The sequence below is a fragment of the Chrysochloris asiatica genome, unplaced genomic scaffold, assembly GCF_000296735.1.
Source record: "Chrysochloris asiatica unplaced genomic scaffold, ChrAsi1.0 scaffold00009, whole genome shotgun sequence".
In the NCBI taxonomy this organism is placed as follows: domain Eukaryota; kingdom Metazoa; phylum Chordata; class Mammalia; order Afrosoricida; family Chrysochloridae; genus Chrysochloris; species Chrysochloris asiatica.
Genome location: NW_006408527.1, coordinates 7116629 through 7135222, shown reverse-complemented (window position 1 = coordinate 7135222; position 18594 = coordinate 7116629). Strand labels below are relative to the sequence as shown.

Here is an 18594-nt window from a genome sequence, read left to right as displayed (position 1 = left end):
TAGCAAGGAGGGGAGTGATTAACTTTTCAGTCTAGGAGTGGAGGTCCCTAGGACCATCAAGGGAGAAGAGCAGAGAGCGGGACCCTACCCAGAGAAGCAGTGATTCCTGAAATGGAGCCAAAGATGATGACGTGGAGCGATGGAGCAGCTGGGGACTTTAGATCCAGACAGGGAGAGCGACTGTGTGCTGAAGACCTGGGGGGTACGGGGTAAGGACTGCATGGAGGGGATTGTAACCATCGCAATGAGACGATATACGATAGAATGAATGTAAGACCGATGGTTTCCCATGTAAACTATCACATAATTCACAATAAAACATTTAAAGAAAAAAGAAAAAAGAAAAAGAAATCCATCACCACACTGCATTAGTTAAATCTGCTGCAAAAGTTCTCTTTAAAGTATTCAAGAGCAAATATCGCAGTATGTGGACCAAGGTGCGCCTGACTCAAGGAATTTTCAATTACTGCATATGCATGAATAATGAATAAGGAAGACCGTAGAAGAATCGATACATTAGCATTATGATGTTGGTGAAGAATATTGAACGTACCATGGACTGCCAGAAGAACACACAAATCTGTTTTGGAAGAAGTACAGTAAGAATGTTCATTAGAAGTGAGGATAGTGAGACTTTGTCTCTCATACTTTGGACACGTTATCAGAAGTAACTAGTCCCTGGATAAGGACACCATACTTGATTAAGTGGAGGGTCAGTGAAAAAGAGGAAGGCGGCCCCCCGCCACCCTTGTGAGATGGACAGACACAGTGGCAGCAATAATGGGCTCAAACGTAACAATTGTGAGGATGCTCACAGGACCAGGCAGTGTTTCCTTCTGTTGTGCAAATAGCTGCTATGAGTTGGAACAGACTTAGTGGCACCTAACAATAGCAAAACTCAGTGTATTATTAATATTGATGAATGTATATACAACTCTGCCAGCTTTGGCCCCTGTGTTCTGAACAGAACCAACACAGTGAGGGCATTTGGAAGATTGTGAACCTACCTGACTCTCGAGCTACAGCTGACAACCTGGCCATTTGACTGGTCCATAGACAAACCTTGGATTGAAATATAAAACAAGTTCCCTTTGTAGATGAGATATTTAAATAGGAATTCTGCACCTGATAAACTTTGGCTACCCATGTGGATGCTCATGAGAAAGGCCCAATGTTGACAAGGGAAACATACTGCAATTGTTAACTTAACTTAGAGGACAAAATGTCCCTAAAGTGAGTACACTGTAACTGGCTGCCTCCTGGATCCATGAGTTCAGATACCTCCCTGGACTGGGCCTACATGCACAGACTGAAACTGTCATCCGAATATGCTGGAAGGTATGGAAAAACTGCCTTATCTACTAGATCCAGGCCAAGGCTAAACTGAGTGCCGCGGGACAGACGTCCAAGCCAACTGGCCAAGGCATCCTTGGCAGGAAAGTCATGCTGTCCTATGCAAAGGCTTCCACAGGATCCTGGATGGACTCAGCATGCTCCCTATCATGCTCAAGCCATAGAAGTGACTGAGTGCATTTGTGGGCAATGAAAGGACAAGCTTAAGCAGCGGATGGGAAAAGACAGATGACACCAATACGAACTACATCTCAGGCAAGCTCCTCCAGGTCTCAATGCTGCAGGTCCCTGAAAGCATACTTACCATTTGGCACCATCTATTTGTCCTTTTTGCATACAACCATTCCAGGCAAAAGATCTGGATGAGAGTAAGAGATGACTGGATAGAAAGGCTATTCAATTTATATCACTGAACAGGTCACACTGCTAACAAGGAAAAATAACTCTGAAACTTGGCACCTCTAGAGGCATGGGGAATGGTGGTATAGACACTAATCTTTGTTTTGGAGAACTGTTTGTGAAGATACTCTCCCTTTCTTTCTGTGCCGCCACTGTGAGCGCCATGATTTGGCGTGACTGTTGTGCCCACCACCTCCCCGGGACAGTGCTGACCATGAGGCAGCAGAGGATGCCCTCTCCCTCTGCTCCTGCACTTCCCATCCGCCGCTCCATGCTTGTGTGCAAATCATGCTTTTGCTGGTGATCCCCCCAACACTGGCCTGAAAGTTTGGCAGAGCGAGCAGGGTTGACAGAGTGGCTACATCAGGAGGGTATCACTCATGTGCTGTGTCATGGAAATCATGAAGAGAATGAAGGCTGAGCATGATACAGAGGGGACACTGAGTGTTAGAGATAGTGACACAATCAAAGTCAAGAAGCCACCAATGGCTTAAACTTTAGCTTTCAGAAATAAAAGCCACCTGAGACACCCAGATTCTCTTCTTTTCCTAGTTCTACTGCTGACCATTTTCTTGTGATGTGACCTCAGTTCAGCCAAGGCAGCCCAAAGTAAAGCTGTGCATAGTCAACTCTGGACTTCAAAAGTTCATGGAAAAATTCCCATCATTTTTCTATTTAACTTTTCCATGAACTTTTTGAAGCCCCTTCAGATAACTGTGCATTTGTTCGCTTTTTCCATTCCCTAGATAAACCAAGTAGTTGGAAATAGATGTCTTAAGAAAAACACAAAAACAAACCAACAACTTCTGTATGGACAACAGTTCAGCATCTTAGCTTTGGCTATTAAAGTAAGCCAGACTTTGTTTAATATTTACCTACATCATGACTTTTCAAAGCAGCACATTCCTAGTGCTACCCCCTTAAGGAGAGGCTTGGTTTAATTTACCTGTTGTTGTTGTGAAGTGCCCTCAAAGCTGACTCATAGCAACCCTGTATAGGGTTTCTGAGGAGAAGTTGGTGAGCTTGAATCACTGACCATGCAGTTTAAGCCAACTTTGCAGTCTAGCACATTAAGCCACAGCGCCACCCCAGGACTCTGGACTATTGCTACGTCGATGCTGCACACTGTCTGAAGGCACTCCAGAGCAAGACCTGTGAGCTCTGTGGGGAAGGGGGTTGGGAAAACACTTATTCACTACTGCTTATGTTTCCTTCCATGTGGAGCATTGGCCTTCATGGATGGAGGTGAGACCGACGGACTGGTAAGTTTTAAGGCAACACTTTGCCCTATGTTTTACTGGGTCAGGCTCTCATGTGTACAGGCTGAGGCTGGGTGGGAAAACTCACCTGGGAAGAATTCATAAGTACAAGGTTATAAAGTCCTTGCTGCCAGGTACCGTAGCCAGGCTGGCTGACAGCTCTAGCAGTAATAACATTCACATTTTGCTCTGACTGCTTGGACGCTCTGACTATTAACTGGTTTTGAACTCAGGCAGGAAAAAGAAAAGTGTTGTGTATCTGTCCCCTCAAATCTCAACACGTTTTTAACTTGTGTGCATCTGATTCCATTGGAGATGTAACTGTTTAACTACAAAAAAACAGTAAGAAACTTCCATCGACAAGTTGCTAAAATCTGCACTACAACACTGCCTCTTTTCTCAATTACCTTGTAGTCTTGCCCGGGTTTACTCTGCAATGTGGAAGAAACATTCAGACAGACAGACTGGATTTTGCGAAAGAGTCCTGGCTTAGATCCATGCTGGACCACTCCCTCCACTTTTAGTGCCAGCTGCTGGTTGTTCTGGACAGCGATGGGCTCTGCAGGGTTCCGGGGTGATGGTGACAAAGCAAGCTGGAATACCAACACTGAAATAAATGCCAACAACTAACAACAAGCCTCCTTCCCAACCAACATGTCTGTACAAATCTCTGGTTACAGTTTAAAACACACAATATAAATGATGGGCACACTGTTGTCGCAACTTCTGAAATGTTTCTCTGACTCTGAAGTGCTTCTATTAGGAGAATGCACAATGTAATTTTCGTGCTCATCTGCTATCTTGGTGGTCTTGGGTTTCCGAGGCTGTAAATCTTTACCGGAGCAGAAAGACTCACCTTTCTCCAGAGGAACAGCTGGTAGTTTCAAACTGCTGACCTTGCGGTTCGCAGTCTGATTCGTAACCACTACACTACCAGAGCTCTAGGTGATTTTAAATAGACTACATGTGAATAGAGTGGAACTTAAAATTCTAGAAATATCTTACACAATCAAGTCACCATAGCATGAAAGTCAATTTCCACATATGAATCTAATAACATTTTTAACCTCTCATTAGTTTTTCTTTAAAAACATAGTGGAAAAAAATCTCAAATACCTCACACTGCAACTACAGAAAGTCCAAGTCTTGTTAATGGAAAAAACAGAAGAAACTTGGGTTTTAAAAATAATGTTGTTCAGCCACTGAGCTAATTAACCTTAGAAACATTTTTAAGACTTCTCAGCTAGATCATCAATTTTCCTTATTATCCAGGTCACTTTGATATGGTACACAATCAAAACATTTGAATGGATACAAGTTACACTGAAGACACAGGAAATCTCTCAGAAATGATAGCTTCCTCCCCCCCCCTTTGCCAACAAGTCCATTATTTGAACCAAAACACCTTTTGAGTGGCTTATATATCTTAAAATACGAACCCTTCTTGTTACTCAAAGACAAAAGTTCTTTAGAGGTGGGACTGGTGATTTTTTTACTGGACCTGATTCACTGTTCTGTATAGGTTTATCAGCAATGGACTCAGTTCCAAGATCCTTATAAGCTACAATGATGAAAACCACTCAACTCACTCCTAGAGTTGAGAAGCAAGGGGTACGAGCTTCAGGTATTCAAATACTTGTCTTGTTGCATTTGGTACAGATAGTTAAAAAGGGAGAGGGCTTAATTCCCAAATCCAATCTTCCTTTCCCCAATACTTGATAAAAAAGACAAAACTTACAACTAGAATTATGTTTGACCAAAACCAAATGTTAAGAAGTGGAGTGAAATTATAACCTCATTTAATCTTTAGAAGGCAACTGAGTTTTTACCTTTAACATTCTTCCTACTTACCTTAATGCTGGTAGACTGCAATTTTTGGAAGAAGTATCTTTGAAATGAAAGAGGAACTTTCAGCAAAGCAATGATGGCATTGCAGAGGCATGCTGTATGCTGGGGGAAAAAGAAAACCAAATCAAATAAAAAATTTTCAAATTTCATCGGCAAATGGTTTTTCAGGAAGAAGTTTAAAACTACTAATGCTCATTTATATCATTACAAAAGTAGATCCATCAGAAATATAGGCACAGCATCCAGGAACCGTGTACATACGTCTGCCAAATCATTCATTTCAAGGAGTATAATCACAAAATTTTATGGCAAATAAATGACAAAAGAGCAAATATGATCCACAACCCTCAACAGGTAAATTTGGTATTTTTGCAGCGCTTAGCGCTACTGAGCAGACTATTACCTAATTATTTTAGGTACTAAAATACATAGTATCTTTATGACAAAAACCCACTGCCATTGAATTGACTGCAACTCATAGTCACCCTATAAGACAAAGTTTACGGCTCCCGTGGGGTTTCCAAAGATGTCAGGCTTTCTGAAAGCAGACTGCCACATCTTTCTGGTGAGTTTGAATCGCCAACCTAGTTAGCAGTCAAGGACTTTAACCACTGCATAATCAGGGTTCCCATTATAATTTGATTAGATACTCAAATAGAGAGTAACTGTCCTATGAAAGAGTATGATAAAGAATATCACAGAAAAGCCAGAGTGGCTAAGGCATGACACCGAATCTCATAGGAAATCTCAGCTTTGAATGGCTTCATTCCTTCATCTACCTTCACTAAGTGATTTCCCTGTCTCTATGGCCATGGGTCACCAGTGAACAAGCAAGGGTGGAAACTTAATGGAATTCAGGTTAAGGATGATTATATAGTTTAATTCTATGGAATTCTGAAACCCGACCCAAATATCTTATTTCTAAAATCTTACACAAAATTGCTGAGTTTTCAAAATGCAACACAACTGCAGCACAGCTGAAACAGTACTATGAATCCTGTGAGTCTTGGCAGTGAAAGGGGTTACAGAACCTGAACTTACGGTTCAAGGATATCATAAAGATCACCCAGCCCAATCCTCAATGTTGCTGATGATACAGACCACAAACAGGTCTCGAGGTGAGCTGGGGCCTATCTCACCAGTGATTTACAAACAACAGAAACAGAACAGGAGCATCATCAGAACACTGATACCTTTGAATGTCGGAGATGGCGCCTCCTGGCACTAGGTGAAAACCACTGCATGAGTTGTCCTACTAAGGTTCTGCTTCCAAGCAGGATGCTACCTAACTGACCCTACAGAGCAAATACTTTTTTACAAGTTGGGCATTAAGGATAAAAGTGAGAAGAATCTATTCCTTATTAGTTTCAAGCATATGAGCATTTTGTGCCCCAAACGCCAGGTCCACTACTTGAGATACAACAGTATAAAGTTACTGGTTCTATCTATTTCTTCAGGTTTAACGACTAAACAGCAACAAGAAATCTGGGCAGCACTTGCAGGAACATGCTACTTGTGGTGGAACCACCGATGCCACCACAATGTTTAAGGAGAGACACATCTTGAAAGAGGGCACTCAGCGGTCCACAGGGGATGACCTCAGACTATTTGCTGACAGAAAAGCTGTCCTTTTAGCTTTGAAAAGAATAGATGCAGATTGTGCAATTTCCTATCTGAAATGCAAACATTGCCTCTGAGGCCACCGGCACCTTGGGCACACAGCCATAGGTACACTAGTTAGCAGGTTACTACTAAAGTAACAGTCTGGGGAATGACAATCATTGATTAGTAAATCATTGTTACGCTGCAGCCCATTTGCCACTGTGCCAATCTATCTCATTGGGGGTCTCCTCCGTTTTCAATGACCCTCTGCTTTACCAAAGTGCTGTAGAGTTGGTCCCGACTCACAGCAACCCAACCTGTGGTCCAGTGAATTATCCTGCAGTACTACACCAGGACTCCCACACAAGTTATAAATTTATGAAATACAGAAAGTATTGTTGTTGTTGTCAGGTGCCATCGAGTCGGAACCGACTCATAGCGACCCCATGCACAGCAGAATGAAACAATGCTCGATCCTGGGCCAACCTCACCACCGCTGCCAACCCCGAGTCCATCAATGATGCCACCTGGCCGATCCATCTCGTTGGGGGTCTCCTCTTTTTCTCACATACAGAAAGTATAGGATCGATGAAATACAATTCAGGAAGAAAGAAAAGATGAATTTACATTAAGGAGTCCTGGTGTGGAACTGTGTGCTAATGTGTCAGACTGCAAAACCGTTTGAACTGCAAGGTCAGTAGTTCAAGCTCACCAGCTCCTCCTCAGAAACTCTATACAGGGTTGTTATGGATTGGAAACAACTCGACGGCACGTCACAATAACAACTCCTTATATGCCAGGCACTGAGCTAGGAAATAAGCATCATTTCATTTACACTTCACAGTAACTATGACGCAGATATTGTTTCCATTCCATAGAAAAGAAGGTTAAGTAATTGTATAAAGTCACAGAGCTGCTAAGTGGCAAAGTCAGTTCCGAGTATCTATGGGGATCTATGGGGTGTACGATGAACATTACCCTAAAGAATTTGATCTTTGTCCTGATATCTGGGAGATGGTATCTAAACCCTAGAAACTTCCCCAGTGATTGGAGTCTTTGTTATTACTTGGGTGGGGGGGCACACCCATACCAGATCACACCTGAGGATACCCTGATGTGAGATGATAGCCTCTAAGATGACTCTAGGTCTGGCCATGCAAGAATGATCCACCACATTATTTTTATCAGTCTGACTTTTCAGGAAAGAAAGAGGGGAATTTGACTATGTGGGCAATGTTTCAGTAAAACCTCTGGGGGTGAGCTTCTGGGCTGGTAAAAGACACTGACCCTTAGGCAGGCGACACATCCCTCAGGACAAGGAAGCTGCACAGCAGGGACCCTTCCAGTCCTTGCCTTATGCATTATTTCATTTGTATTCTTTTGTCATAATCAAACTATAAGTAAATGTTTTCCTGAGTTTGGTGAACTGTTAAAGCAGATTACTGAACACGAGGAGTGCCAGTCCATACCATAACTAGGAAGTCAGGGGAAGAGATTTAAAAAGAGGGAGTACTCAACAAGGTCAAAAGAAGAAATTTAGTAGATTAAAAATTTAAAAAAAAAAAAAAAGAAAATTTTTGTTGTTAAGTGCCATCAAGTTGATTCCAATTTATGTGAGCCGATATGAGTTTCCAAGGCTGCAAATTTCTGCGGGAACCTCATCATTCTCCCAGAGTGGCTGGTGGGCTCGAACCACTGACCTTGTGGTTTGCAGTCCAGTGCTTATCCTACAAAGCCACAGCACTCCCTAGAAATATGATAAAAGATATTATCCTCACCGGGACTTGTTTACTGCTGCCAGTCAGAGAAGTCTAGTTCTTTTGTTTTAATTAGACAGTTCGTGGCAGCATGGCAGAATCATCTGGTAAGTTTTTAAAAATATCAATGTCTGGGCTTCAATCCTGAGATTCAGAGTTAATTGGTCTGGGGTGGGACCTGAAATATTAATGCATTGTTTAAAAAGGTCCCAGAGAGCTAGGGTTGAAAACCATCGTAACTTTAAATTGTTTAAAAAAAAAAAAGGTTTTATCTACATTCTGAAAGAGCAGATTTTATATCGATGTGATTATGTAGCAACCAAAGATGTGATAAGTGTTTTACATCTCATTTAACTTCAAAACATTAACCCTGTTTTGGATATGGGGAAACAGGCACAAAATGCTTAACTTGCAGGAGTTATATTTCTTAAGGCCAGAGATAGATAAAAACCCACTTTACATTGTAAGAACGCAATAAAACAAATGCTACTTACCATGTAAGAAACAGGGGTGTATTTCCGATTGAGCGATTCTACCTCCTCCAAGACATGATTATATACAGACATCATTCTTCTCTCATATTCACTATCAGCATGGGCTGTTCCAGTAGATACATACTCCTGGAAACTGAAGTCAGAATCAGTATCAATCAACCAAAACAGTAAGAATTTTTATGCCTAAATGTGTCAGGCATTTTTTCACATATTCTCATTTGATCTTTAAAATAATAAAGGAGGGATTGTTATTTCCATTTCATAGATGAAGAATCTGAGACTTAAAGAGGTTAGGAAAGTTGCATGTAGTCACATAACTAGTTTAGTGGCAAGCTGGCTTCCAAACTCAGATCTGACTTAATTACTTTGGATGGTGTTATTGGTAAGTGCCAACTCACATTGATCCTGCAAGTGGATTCTGAGGAGTGGCTGGTAAGTTTGAACTGCAGGATCTGTCATTCAAACCAACTTTGCAGTCCAGGGCTTATCCTACAGCGACACCAGGATACAGAAAAATGTTTAAGGCTTTGTTCCTCACATATGGTTAAAGACTTAAGACATCTGGAAAGATGACTATCAATAAAATATTGAATAACTAATAAACCAGCTGTTGATGAGTTGATTCTGACTCATGGTAACCCTAAATATGTCCTATGAACTGCACAGGATTTTCAGCGGCTGATTTTTCAGATGTAGATTATCCAGCCTATATTTAGCTATATTAACTTGATTTTTCATATTAAAGTTTAGTTATAATATATGAGAACAATGTTCAAATAGCACAAATAATTTCCTTTCACTTATTTTTCCAAGTCCATGTATTGAAAGGAAGAGGCAGGAGGTAAATAAAGAATGGAGGAAAATTTATGTTCTATCACTAGTTATGACCTTGGGCAAAAGCTGGAGGAGTTCTTTGCATCATCTCTTATAATACCTCTTTCAAAAGCATCCTTGTGATGACCAGCTAAGATATCATATTTCAATGTGTTTTCAAAATAAACTATAACTAGAATTACCTTGCTGATTCTGGATCCAAAATGAGGGCTTCTATTGCATGAGATATCAATAAACAGCTCTGCTGCTGTCTGGATTAATGTTAAGGTTATACATGTAAAAAGAAAATTCTATTACAGATTTTATATCATCTGATTATTAAATAAGATGAGATGGTATTTTTAAACTTAGGTTAACACGATGCTATTGTCTAAATGGTTTGAGGCTCTGTTTAACTAGGCAGCATGTTCCACTGTGCGTGGGGCCACCATGAGTCAGGCCTGGCTCAAAAGCAACAAACAGTAATAGCAGCTTCTTCTATAGTGATTCAAGGAGCCCTGGTGGCATAGAAGGTTACCTGCTGGACTGCTAACTGGAAGGTCAGCAGTATGAGTCCAATAGCTGCTCTGCAGCAGAAAGATGAAGCTTTCTGCATCCATAAAGATTTATGGGCCCAGAAACCCTATACAGGGCCACTATGAGTTTGAACCAACTAGATGGAAAATAACCACCACCATACAGAGTGGTTCTCAAATTTCTGTTCCAGGTGGGTGCTGCATCATGCAGGAAGGGGAAACCAAGCAACAGGTTCTGTGCTCCTTTGATTTAATCACAATAACTTCGTTTTTTATGTGTTTTAGATACAAGGGAACCTTTATAAGAGTTTCAAACAAACAAAAAAATGTTTCACTGATAAAAGTGTGTGTGTGGAGGGGAAGGGATAAATGGTCTGTATAGCATGGCTTTACCTCAAAAGTTCCTAACCTGTGGCTCAATGGGTTTGTCAATACCCCTGAAATTGTATACACATTTTTGGAGGTATGTGCACATACATACATATTTTGTAGGGGAGAGGGTTCAGAGCACTCACTAGATTTTCAATCAGTAAGTAAAAATGCCAAAAAAGACTACAGACTTATAGGTCCAAGAAGAGTGTATCTCTTGCCTCCCTTCAAAAAAGTTTTAAGGAAGCTAATGTGGCACTGTGGGTTAATGCACCAGACTGCAAGCCGTTTGCACTGTAAGGTAGGAAGTTCAGGCTCATAAGCTGCTCTTCAGAAACCCTATACTGGGTCACTATGGGTTGAAATCGTCTCGACAGCACTTAACAACAACAACAAAAACAGAAAGAAAATATGAAAATCTTAGGGAACAAAGTGATGACAATTACTGAAAGGATCATTAATTTAGGTGGTGGGAACTAGGGTTGTTAGCCATGAAGGACAAGAAGGTGAGAGGAAATAGAAAAAAACTGGTGGAAAGATATATTGCATGTCCTCTGTAGAGTAAAGTGAGCACAAGTTAGTCAGGGAACCTCAGTAGAACCTGGCTTTGGAGGCTCTTCCTAGAGGTGGAGAAACACCAATACTGAGCCACCACTTTCTTTTAAAGTCTGACAGAAACATAAACTGCAGAACACTAGACTTCAAGTAGCTTTGGTGGCATTGTAGGATGAGCACTGGACTGCTAACTGCAAGGCTGGCAGTTCAAACCCACCAGGCCCTGAATGAGAAAGAGGAGGTTTTCCGTTTCATTAAAGATGTGCAGCCTCAGTAACCCTCTATAGGGTCGCTATGAGTCAGAATTGAGTTGATGGCAGTGGATTTTGGTTGGTTTTTTATAAACTAGACTTTAAAGGGAAAATCAATTACAATAAAATTATAGGCTTATGTAGTATTTTGTAGCTAAGCATATTCAAAGTGTTTACATCTCAAATATTATTTTCGAAGTACAAAAATTTATTGGGGGAAATAAAACATACACTGGAGCAAGCTTAGGATACAGTTCTACATTCCTCAAAGTTGCTGAGTCAGCATCAAAAGATGCTTGGTAAAGATCCCCATAGCGGGATGCGAGGCTTCGGAATTCTTCCATGGACTGTTTCATCTATAAAGGAAGAAAATTATCATTTTGACAAGCAAACATGTTATCACTGTTGTGTAAACAAAAAAGCCTCTCTCTAATCATTAAAAAAAATCCTCAAACAATAAAAATCCAAATAGTTGAATTTTCATTGTCATTCCATTGTATAAAATTCACAAAGATGAAAAATGAAACTATAAATGTTTACAAGAATATAGTCATTTATACAAGATATATAGAAACAGACCATTTGCATTTTCAGCTTCTTCACGTTTCACTGGAATCAAATCATCATACACATTCCTGACTTTCTTTAAGATGTGTCTTCTCTTTATTTAAGTGTGGCATCTAACAAAACATCCTCTCTATCTATTAGCCTATTTCTGGAAAGACAGATGAGTTAACATGTAGCATTTGATACTTTATGTCTAAGAGTCAAACCACTGATTTTTAACTTTCAGAATTTCTCATCTCACAATAACATCAAAACCTCTGAAGCAGAAATAAAAACTGCACTGAACAGAAAAATCAAGATGTACCTGATTGGAAATACGACCACATCTCTGAAGGTCATTTCCTAAGGTCATGGCTATTGTCGTAGCAATTGCAGGTGGGGGGCTTGTCTTCAGGCTGTTACAGGTACAGATAAGCTGAGAGAAGGCTTGCAGAAGGTCAATCCTGAGTTTTACAAATTCACACTGAAAACTTAAAGGATTCAGTGGTGTACTAGCAGCCTGGGAAAAAAATAATCAAAGATAAAACTAAACAAAACAGCAAGGTGATAGAGAGCCAAACACCTGTCATAACTTGTACAAAAGAATAATAGTTTTAATACTGATGCACAAACACTTAAATTATAAGGCAATACGCAAGGGGGCTTCAGAAAGTCTGTGGGAAAAAAAATGATTAAAAATTTTTTCATAAACTATTTCAAGTCCCTGCAAATGTAATGTTAGAAAGAAAAAGTTATTATTAGCATCAATTCTGAAAAGCTAAAGGTTTCTTTCTTGCTACATTTATAAGTGATCCTACTACATACAGGTTGGCTACACTATCACCAGTAAGATATCACTGAGGGATGGATGTTGCAAGGACATTACCATTCCTCCTCCCCCACATCCCCTTGTTATCTTCCTAACCTAAAATACTCATCACTTGAATCATTAATAGAATTTTTAAGAAACCGGGGAAAGGAAGGTAAGAGTAATATTTATACAGATCAGGGATGGGGAATATTTTTTCTGCCAAAATTTATAACATCATTTACAGGTCATATAAATTATCAACTTAAAAATTAGCCTGGACTCCTGGTGCTGCGCTGTAGGATCACACTGGACTGCAAATCACAAGGTGGATAGTTCAAACTCATCAGCTGCTCCTCGGAAACCCTACACAGGGTAGTTATGAGTTGGAACCAACTTGACGGCACATAACAACAACATATTTGGCCAAACATTTAATAAACTCATCCCTAATGTGGTGGCAGCAACTGCGGTTGCCTTGGCAGGGCCAAACCAAATGATTACAAGGGCTGGATGTTCCCTACGCCCGATATGATGATGACGATAATGTGCCGTGGAGTTGGTTCTGACTCATAGCGACCCTGCATAGGATTTCTGAGGCTATAAATCTTTAAAGGAGCAGAAAGTCTCATCTTTCTTCCGTACAACAGAAGGTAATTTCAAACTGCCAACCTTGAGGTTAGCAGCCCTACTTGTAACCACTACGCTACTTATCTAGATTATGCATTAACTATATATACGCTTGATTATTAATGCATAATCTAGATAATCATGTTTTTTAAAAAAACAAAAAACTGCATTACTTCAAAGCTGCTTTTTTCTTTTTTCCATGGCTAGTCCAGATTAATATTAAAGACAATTTCTAAGTGGACACCTCAGAAAATGCTCACAGGTCACCAAGGAGAAGCAGACTGTAGCACACAGGTATGTTTAAGTAAGGGTGAAAGGATGTCTTGCCTAGCAAAGAGAAGCATTACCTGGGGGCAGAGGAGGGCTAAAGAACGATATGTAAAGCCAGTGTACAATCTAAATATTTAGCAAGTGTCCTAGCAGAGAGCCCAGCATTGTCTTAATAAGCATTGGACTGCTGGGTCAGTCTGAACTGTAAGGCCAGCAGTTAAAACTCACCAGCTGCTCCTTGGAAACCCTACACACACTCGTTGAGTTGGAACTGACTTACAACAGCAAAAAGAAGCAGTTGAGAAGTCTAACTCCTGGCTAAAAACCTGTATGTGATTTTTTAGAACTGACCATAGACAATTACAAAGGCTTTACCTGGCAGGCCTGACCGGCCTTCCCTATCTGGACATGGTACACAGCCAATACATAGGGTCTCTAAAGAGTCAGCGCCAAGGATTCAACTCTCTGTGTGGCATACTCATCAGTTATGTACAGTGCTGCAGAAATGCAGCTCACTGTTCAAAACAGATGATGGGCATAACAAAAGTTTCAGTTATTTTGCTTCTTTATTGGGGTCCCAGGAAAATCAGAGGATGAACTGTGGAAGAGAGCAGTCCGAGTGCAGTCTGCCACCTTTCCCTGTGATGCATGAATGAACTTTGTGTTTAGGAAGACATTTTGTCAACGTGGCTTCTTGGATAGGAGTATGTGAGTAAAACATTGTGTCTTCCAGTGCTGGTGCTGACCCTAACACCTGCAATTATAGAACGGTTACTCTCCTCCATGTGACACGACCTGGAGATGTTATCAGGTATCACATGCATGACAAATGCTAATTTAATAATAAAAAGAAAAAAAGTAATTGTCCTCTATAACATGACTGGCTTAAAACACACTAATGCTACTTCTTACAGCCTGACATACGACGCTGGGGTTACAGAAGTCAGTTACTCTATCACGCATCAGAGGTCAAATACCACATCTTGACTTTAGTGTAGTTCTTTCTATTTTTAAGTAGGAGGCTTAGTAAATTTTATTATTTGATGGCAGTTACATTTTACTCCTTCAAACAGCAGGCTACTCCCTCCATCCTAGAGAAGAGTATATTCATTGTTGTGTTATTGTTGTTATGTGCTGTGGTGTCGGTTCTGACTCATAGTGACCCTGCACAGGGTTTCCAAGGCTGTAAATCTTTACTGGAGTAGAGAGCCTCATCTTTCTCCTGCAGAACAGCTGGTAGTTTTGAACTGCTGACCTTGAGGTTAGCAGCTTGACTTGCAACTACTACCCTACCAGAGCTCCTTATATACACTGATAGCTCTCTCAAATTGCAGAGGTCCACAATTAACCCTGTTTCATAAGCTAGAGGTAATAATTACTCAATATATTGAATTCTGTGGTGTTCATACTTTGGGAATTTTTCATTTTTCAATTAATAGAACAGTACAGATTCAAATATTAAAGAGACCACTTCAACAGTTCTAAATTTCTTATATGAGATTTGATTTGATAGAAGATAAGCTTCCTCTTCTTTCCATGCCTCTTATGCTGCTGCTTGCTATTTTCCAATTACTGCTTGTCAGCGACTTTAGAAGAGATGGGGGGGTGGGGGGGACAAGCGAGTGTATATGATACTGTTATATAAATATAGTACAGACCATCTTACCAGACAATAAACACTGGCAAAACTGTCCTAACATGCAGTATAAAACTGAAAGGGAGGCAAGATAAAGTTGTAATGAGGAAGATTTGCTGCTGAATCTTATGTAATGAGGAAGATTTGCTGAATTTACTTCTGACTAACAAGAAATATTGATGATATGAGAACATAACCTTGAAAATTATTTTGCCATCTTTGCCTGTACTGCACCCAAGAAAGTAATGCTAGGTATAGCATACATGCTAAAAAAGAACAGAGAAAAAGGCAGATTTCAAATAGAAAAAAAGGATAATTATCATTCAAAATGGGAGACATATGAATTAAATTATACTATAAAAATATGAATAATATCAACCCATACAAAGTAAAAACTGTATTTACTTTCTTTATAGTTTCTTTATAGCTTAAACAGAGGTTGGGTTCTAAGGTCAGTCAAGTAAAGCAAACTGCGCAGAATAAAAATCACCACTCAACATTCCTTAGGAATTCTTCCCAGTAAGTTCAACGTAGCTAGGTAAAGTACCAGCAGATTTAAGAGTTCCCTTCTCTTGCTCACACAGGGGCCTAAGCTAATTGAGAAGAATGGTTGGCAGAAGTGTTGCCAATACTTATTGCTACTTTTCTCTAGCCCATTGCTTGAAAATGTTTTTTTTTTTTCCATGTCTTGTTTCCATTTTGCTAAACAGAGTTAAATTTCTGTTAAATGTATACAAAATGCTACATCATTACATTTCTAATTTGTAGTATATAGTTTTTTAAATGAAACTAGTTAAAGAAACAATGTAGTAGAACAAACAAAAGCCACCTAATAAGCTTAGTTTAAAAGTCAAGCTTTAAGCAATGGTCGACTAGAGTATTTTGAAACAACACCCCTGCTAAGACAGTAAAGTGGGAAAAAATACAGGCATTAAGAATTCACTGAGCCAAAATCACAGAGAGAAGGCAAACTCAAGGAGGTAAGATTCACATTTGGTGCCAATTTCTTCTTTGAGACATGTGCTAAATGAAAGCTGCTGCTGCTCAGAGCCTGGCAGAGCTAGGAGAAGGGGTTGTAAAAACACACTGCAAATTTTTGGCTGCAACACCAAAGGGTTACACCCTAGGAGTGAAGAGAAAGTGGAGTACACTGGCCCTCATTAGAATTGAGGCTTTAGTTTTGAATCAGTTTAATCTTTGGTTACATTAAAGTGGTGTATGCTTTTAGCCTAACTGACTACCAGAAGCAAATAAAGATAATTTTAAACTCCAGATATTATAAACCACTATAACATTTCATACATGTTGTCCAAAACTTAACACAAAATAATCAAGCATACAAAAAAGACAAAATTTCCCAAGTTAGGAGAGGAAAATACAACAACAAAGAAACAAACCACAATATAGTCAGGTAATAAAGATAGTAAATACATGATTAATATGTTATAGTAAAGAGGCTGGTGATACAGTTGTTTAGTGTTTGGCTGCTAACTGAAAGTCTGGTGATCCGAACCCACCAACTGGCTCCATGAGAAAAAGACCAGATCTGCTTCTGTAAAGATTATATCAAGAAAACCCTATGGGTTAGTTCTTCATGGGATTGTTATGAGTTGGAATTAACTTGAGGGTATTCAATAACAACATCCATGTATGAAAGGCTTCAAAAAGTTCATGAAAAAAATTCCATTATGTTTCAATTCCATTTTTCCATGAATGTTTTGAAGTCCTTTTGTATTAAAGAAATTACAAAACAAGGAAGAGAATTGGAAGAAGAAGAATTCAATGGAAATTCTAGAACCAAAAAACCAACAAGTGAAATTTAAGGTTTAAGAGCTACAAAGAATGGGTCTGACAACAGGTTAGACACAGCTGAAAAGAGAATTATTGAATTGGAAGACAGGCCAGGAGAAAAGCTTTGAAGTGAATATGGAGAGAGAAAAAGATGGAAAATATGAAAGGAATGCTAAGACATATATATATATATATATGAGACACGAGGGAAGGAATAATCATGTATGACTAGAATTCCATATGAAAGAGAAAAGGGCACAGGGAAGATTGAAAAGATAATGATAAAATGCTTCAAAGCTGATCAAAATAATCAATTCAGAGACTAAAGCACTATCAATCCTAAAAAGAATTTGCGTACACTGCTGGTGGGGATATAAATTGGGTATCACCTGGGCAAATGTTTAGCAGTATCTATTAAATGTGAATCTTAGTATATACTATGAAGTAGCACTACCACCCAGGAAAAAATACCAAAAAGCATGCATAAGCATGTTCACAGCTGAATTAACTCAAATGATGCTTAACAGTAAAATGGATAAAGGCATTGTATGATAGCCATCCAATGGAATACCGTATGCCAAAGACAATGAATGAAGTGGGATACACAAGGAAAAAAACATAAATGAATCCCACAGACATAATGCCGAGCAAAATAAGTGAGAATTAAAAAAAAAATAAAAAATGGTGCATGAATCCTTAAATAATGCTGAAAATAAGGCAAAAGCAATATATAGATTTAGAAATCAAAATACTGGCCAACTCCAGGGAAAAGGCAGTGACCTGAAGAGGGCTGAGTAGTCTTCTAGAGTGTTGCTATGTTCCTTTTGGTCTGCATGTTTTTCTGATAATTCATTGTGCTGTGTGTACTTTTCTGCAGGGATCTGACATTTCACTCAGAAAAAGACAAGGAAAAAAACTATCCACTGTTTGAGGAAAATGACGTAATGATAATGAATAGGATCAACCATGTTTAAATATCTTCAAATAAACTGGAAATAGTTGAACAAATATGGTTCAGAAGATACTACTGCCCCAAACAAGTTAATGTGAGGACAATATGCTATGAAGAAATATACATTTCTAGGCATTTGTGAGTTGAAAAGCCACAAAGACCAAGTTAGGTACATAAGCGAAATTATGGGATAGCAAGCTTAATGTCATCCCTTATAAAAAATATGTATTTACATGAACAAAATGGAAATTATATGGAGGCAGTTTGACGAGGTTGCTATGAAGCCTCAGGTTACTGAAGGCCCACTGAAGGAAGACAGGCGTCAGACTAGAGAAGAAAAGGCTTAGTGGAAGCATAATACCTGTTTTACAAATATTTAAATAGTTTCATTTGTAAGATAAAAAGTATATTCTGTGTTGGTGCTGAGGTCACTGAAAGAACTTACAAGTGAAGTAATGGGAAGGCAAGAGTTACATTTAATATAAGATAGCTGTTGTTATGTGCTATGGAGTCAGTTCTGATTCACAGTGACCCTGCACAGGGTTTCCAAGGTTGTAAATCTTTATGGGAGCAGAAAGCCTCATCTTTCTACTGCGTAACAACTGGTAGTTTTGAACTGCTGACTGTGAGATTAACAGCCCGATTCATAACCACTACGCTACCAGAGCTCCTGTAGCTGTAGGTTTCATAAAACTTGTTGTTGTTGTTGTCAGGTGCCATCGAGT

The 18594-nt window shown here is 39.5% G+C and overlaps 1 protein-coding gene across 4 annotated transcripts in view; it reads right to left on the bottom strand.

Annotated features, from left to right (window-relative positions):
- The window catches only part of INTS7 (integrator complex subunit 7), a 115316-nt gene that overhangs the window by 5909 nt on the left and 90813 nt on the right, over window positions 1-18594 (bottom strand). For 2 of the 4 annotated variants that reach the window (XM_006834024.1, XM_006834027.1), the window contains 6 exons: window positions 12108-12302; window positions 11489-11592; window positions 9729-9797; window positions 8713-8845; window positions 4863-4961; window positions 3419-3604 (listed from right to left, as the gene is read on the bottom strand). In XM_006834024.1, the coding sequence (XP_006834087.1) occupies window positions 3419-3604; window positions 4863-4961; window positions 8713-8845; window positions 9729-9797; window positions 11489-11592; window positions 12108-12302 (786 nt within the window). Of the gene's footprint in view, window positions 1-3418; window positions 3605-4862; window positions 4962-7709; window positions 7712-8712; window positions 8846-9728; window positions 9798-11488; window positions 11593-12107; window positions 12303-18594 lie in introns of all 4 variants that reach the window. The other 2 variants (XM_006834026.1, XM_006834025.1) reach the window with 2 other exon arrangements.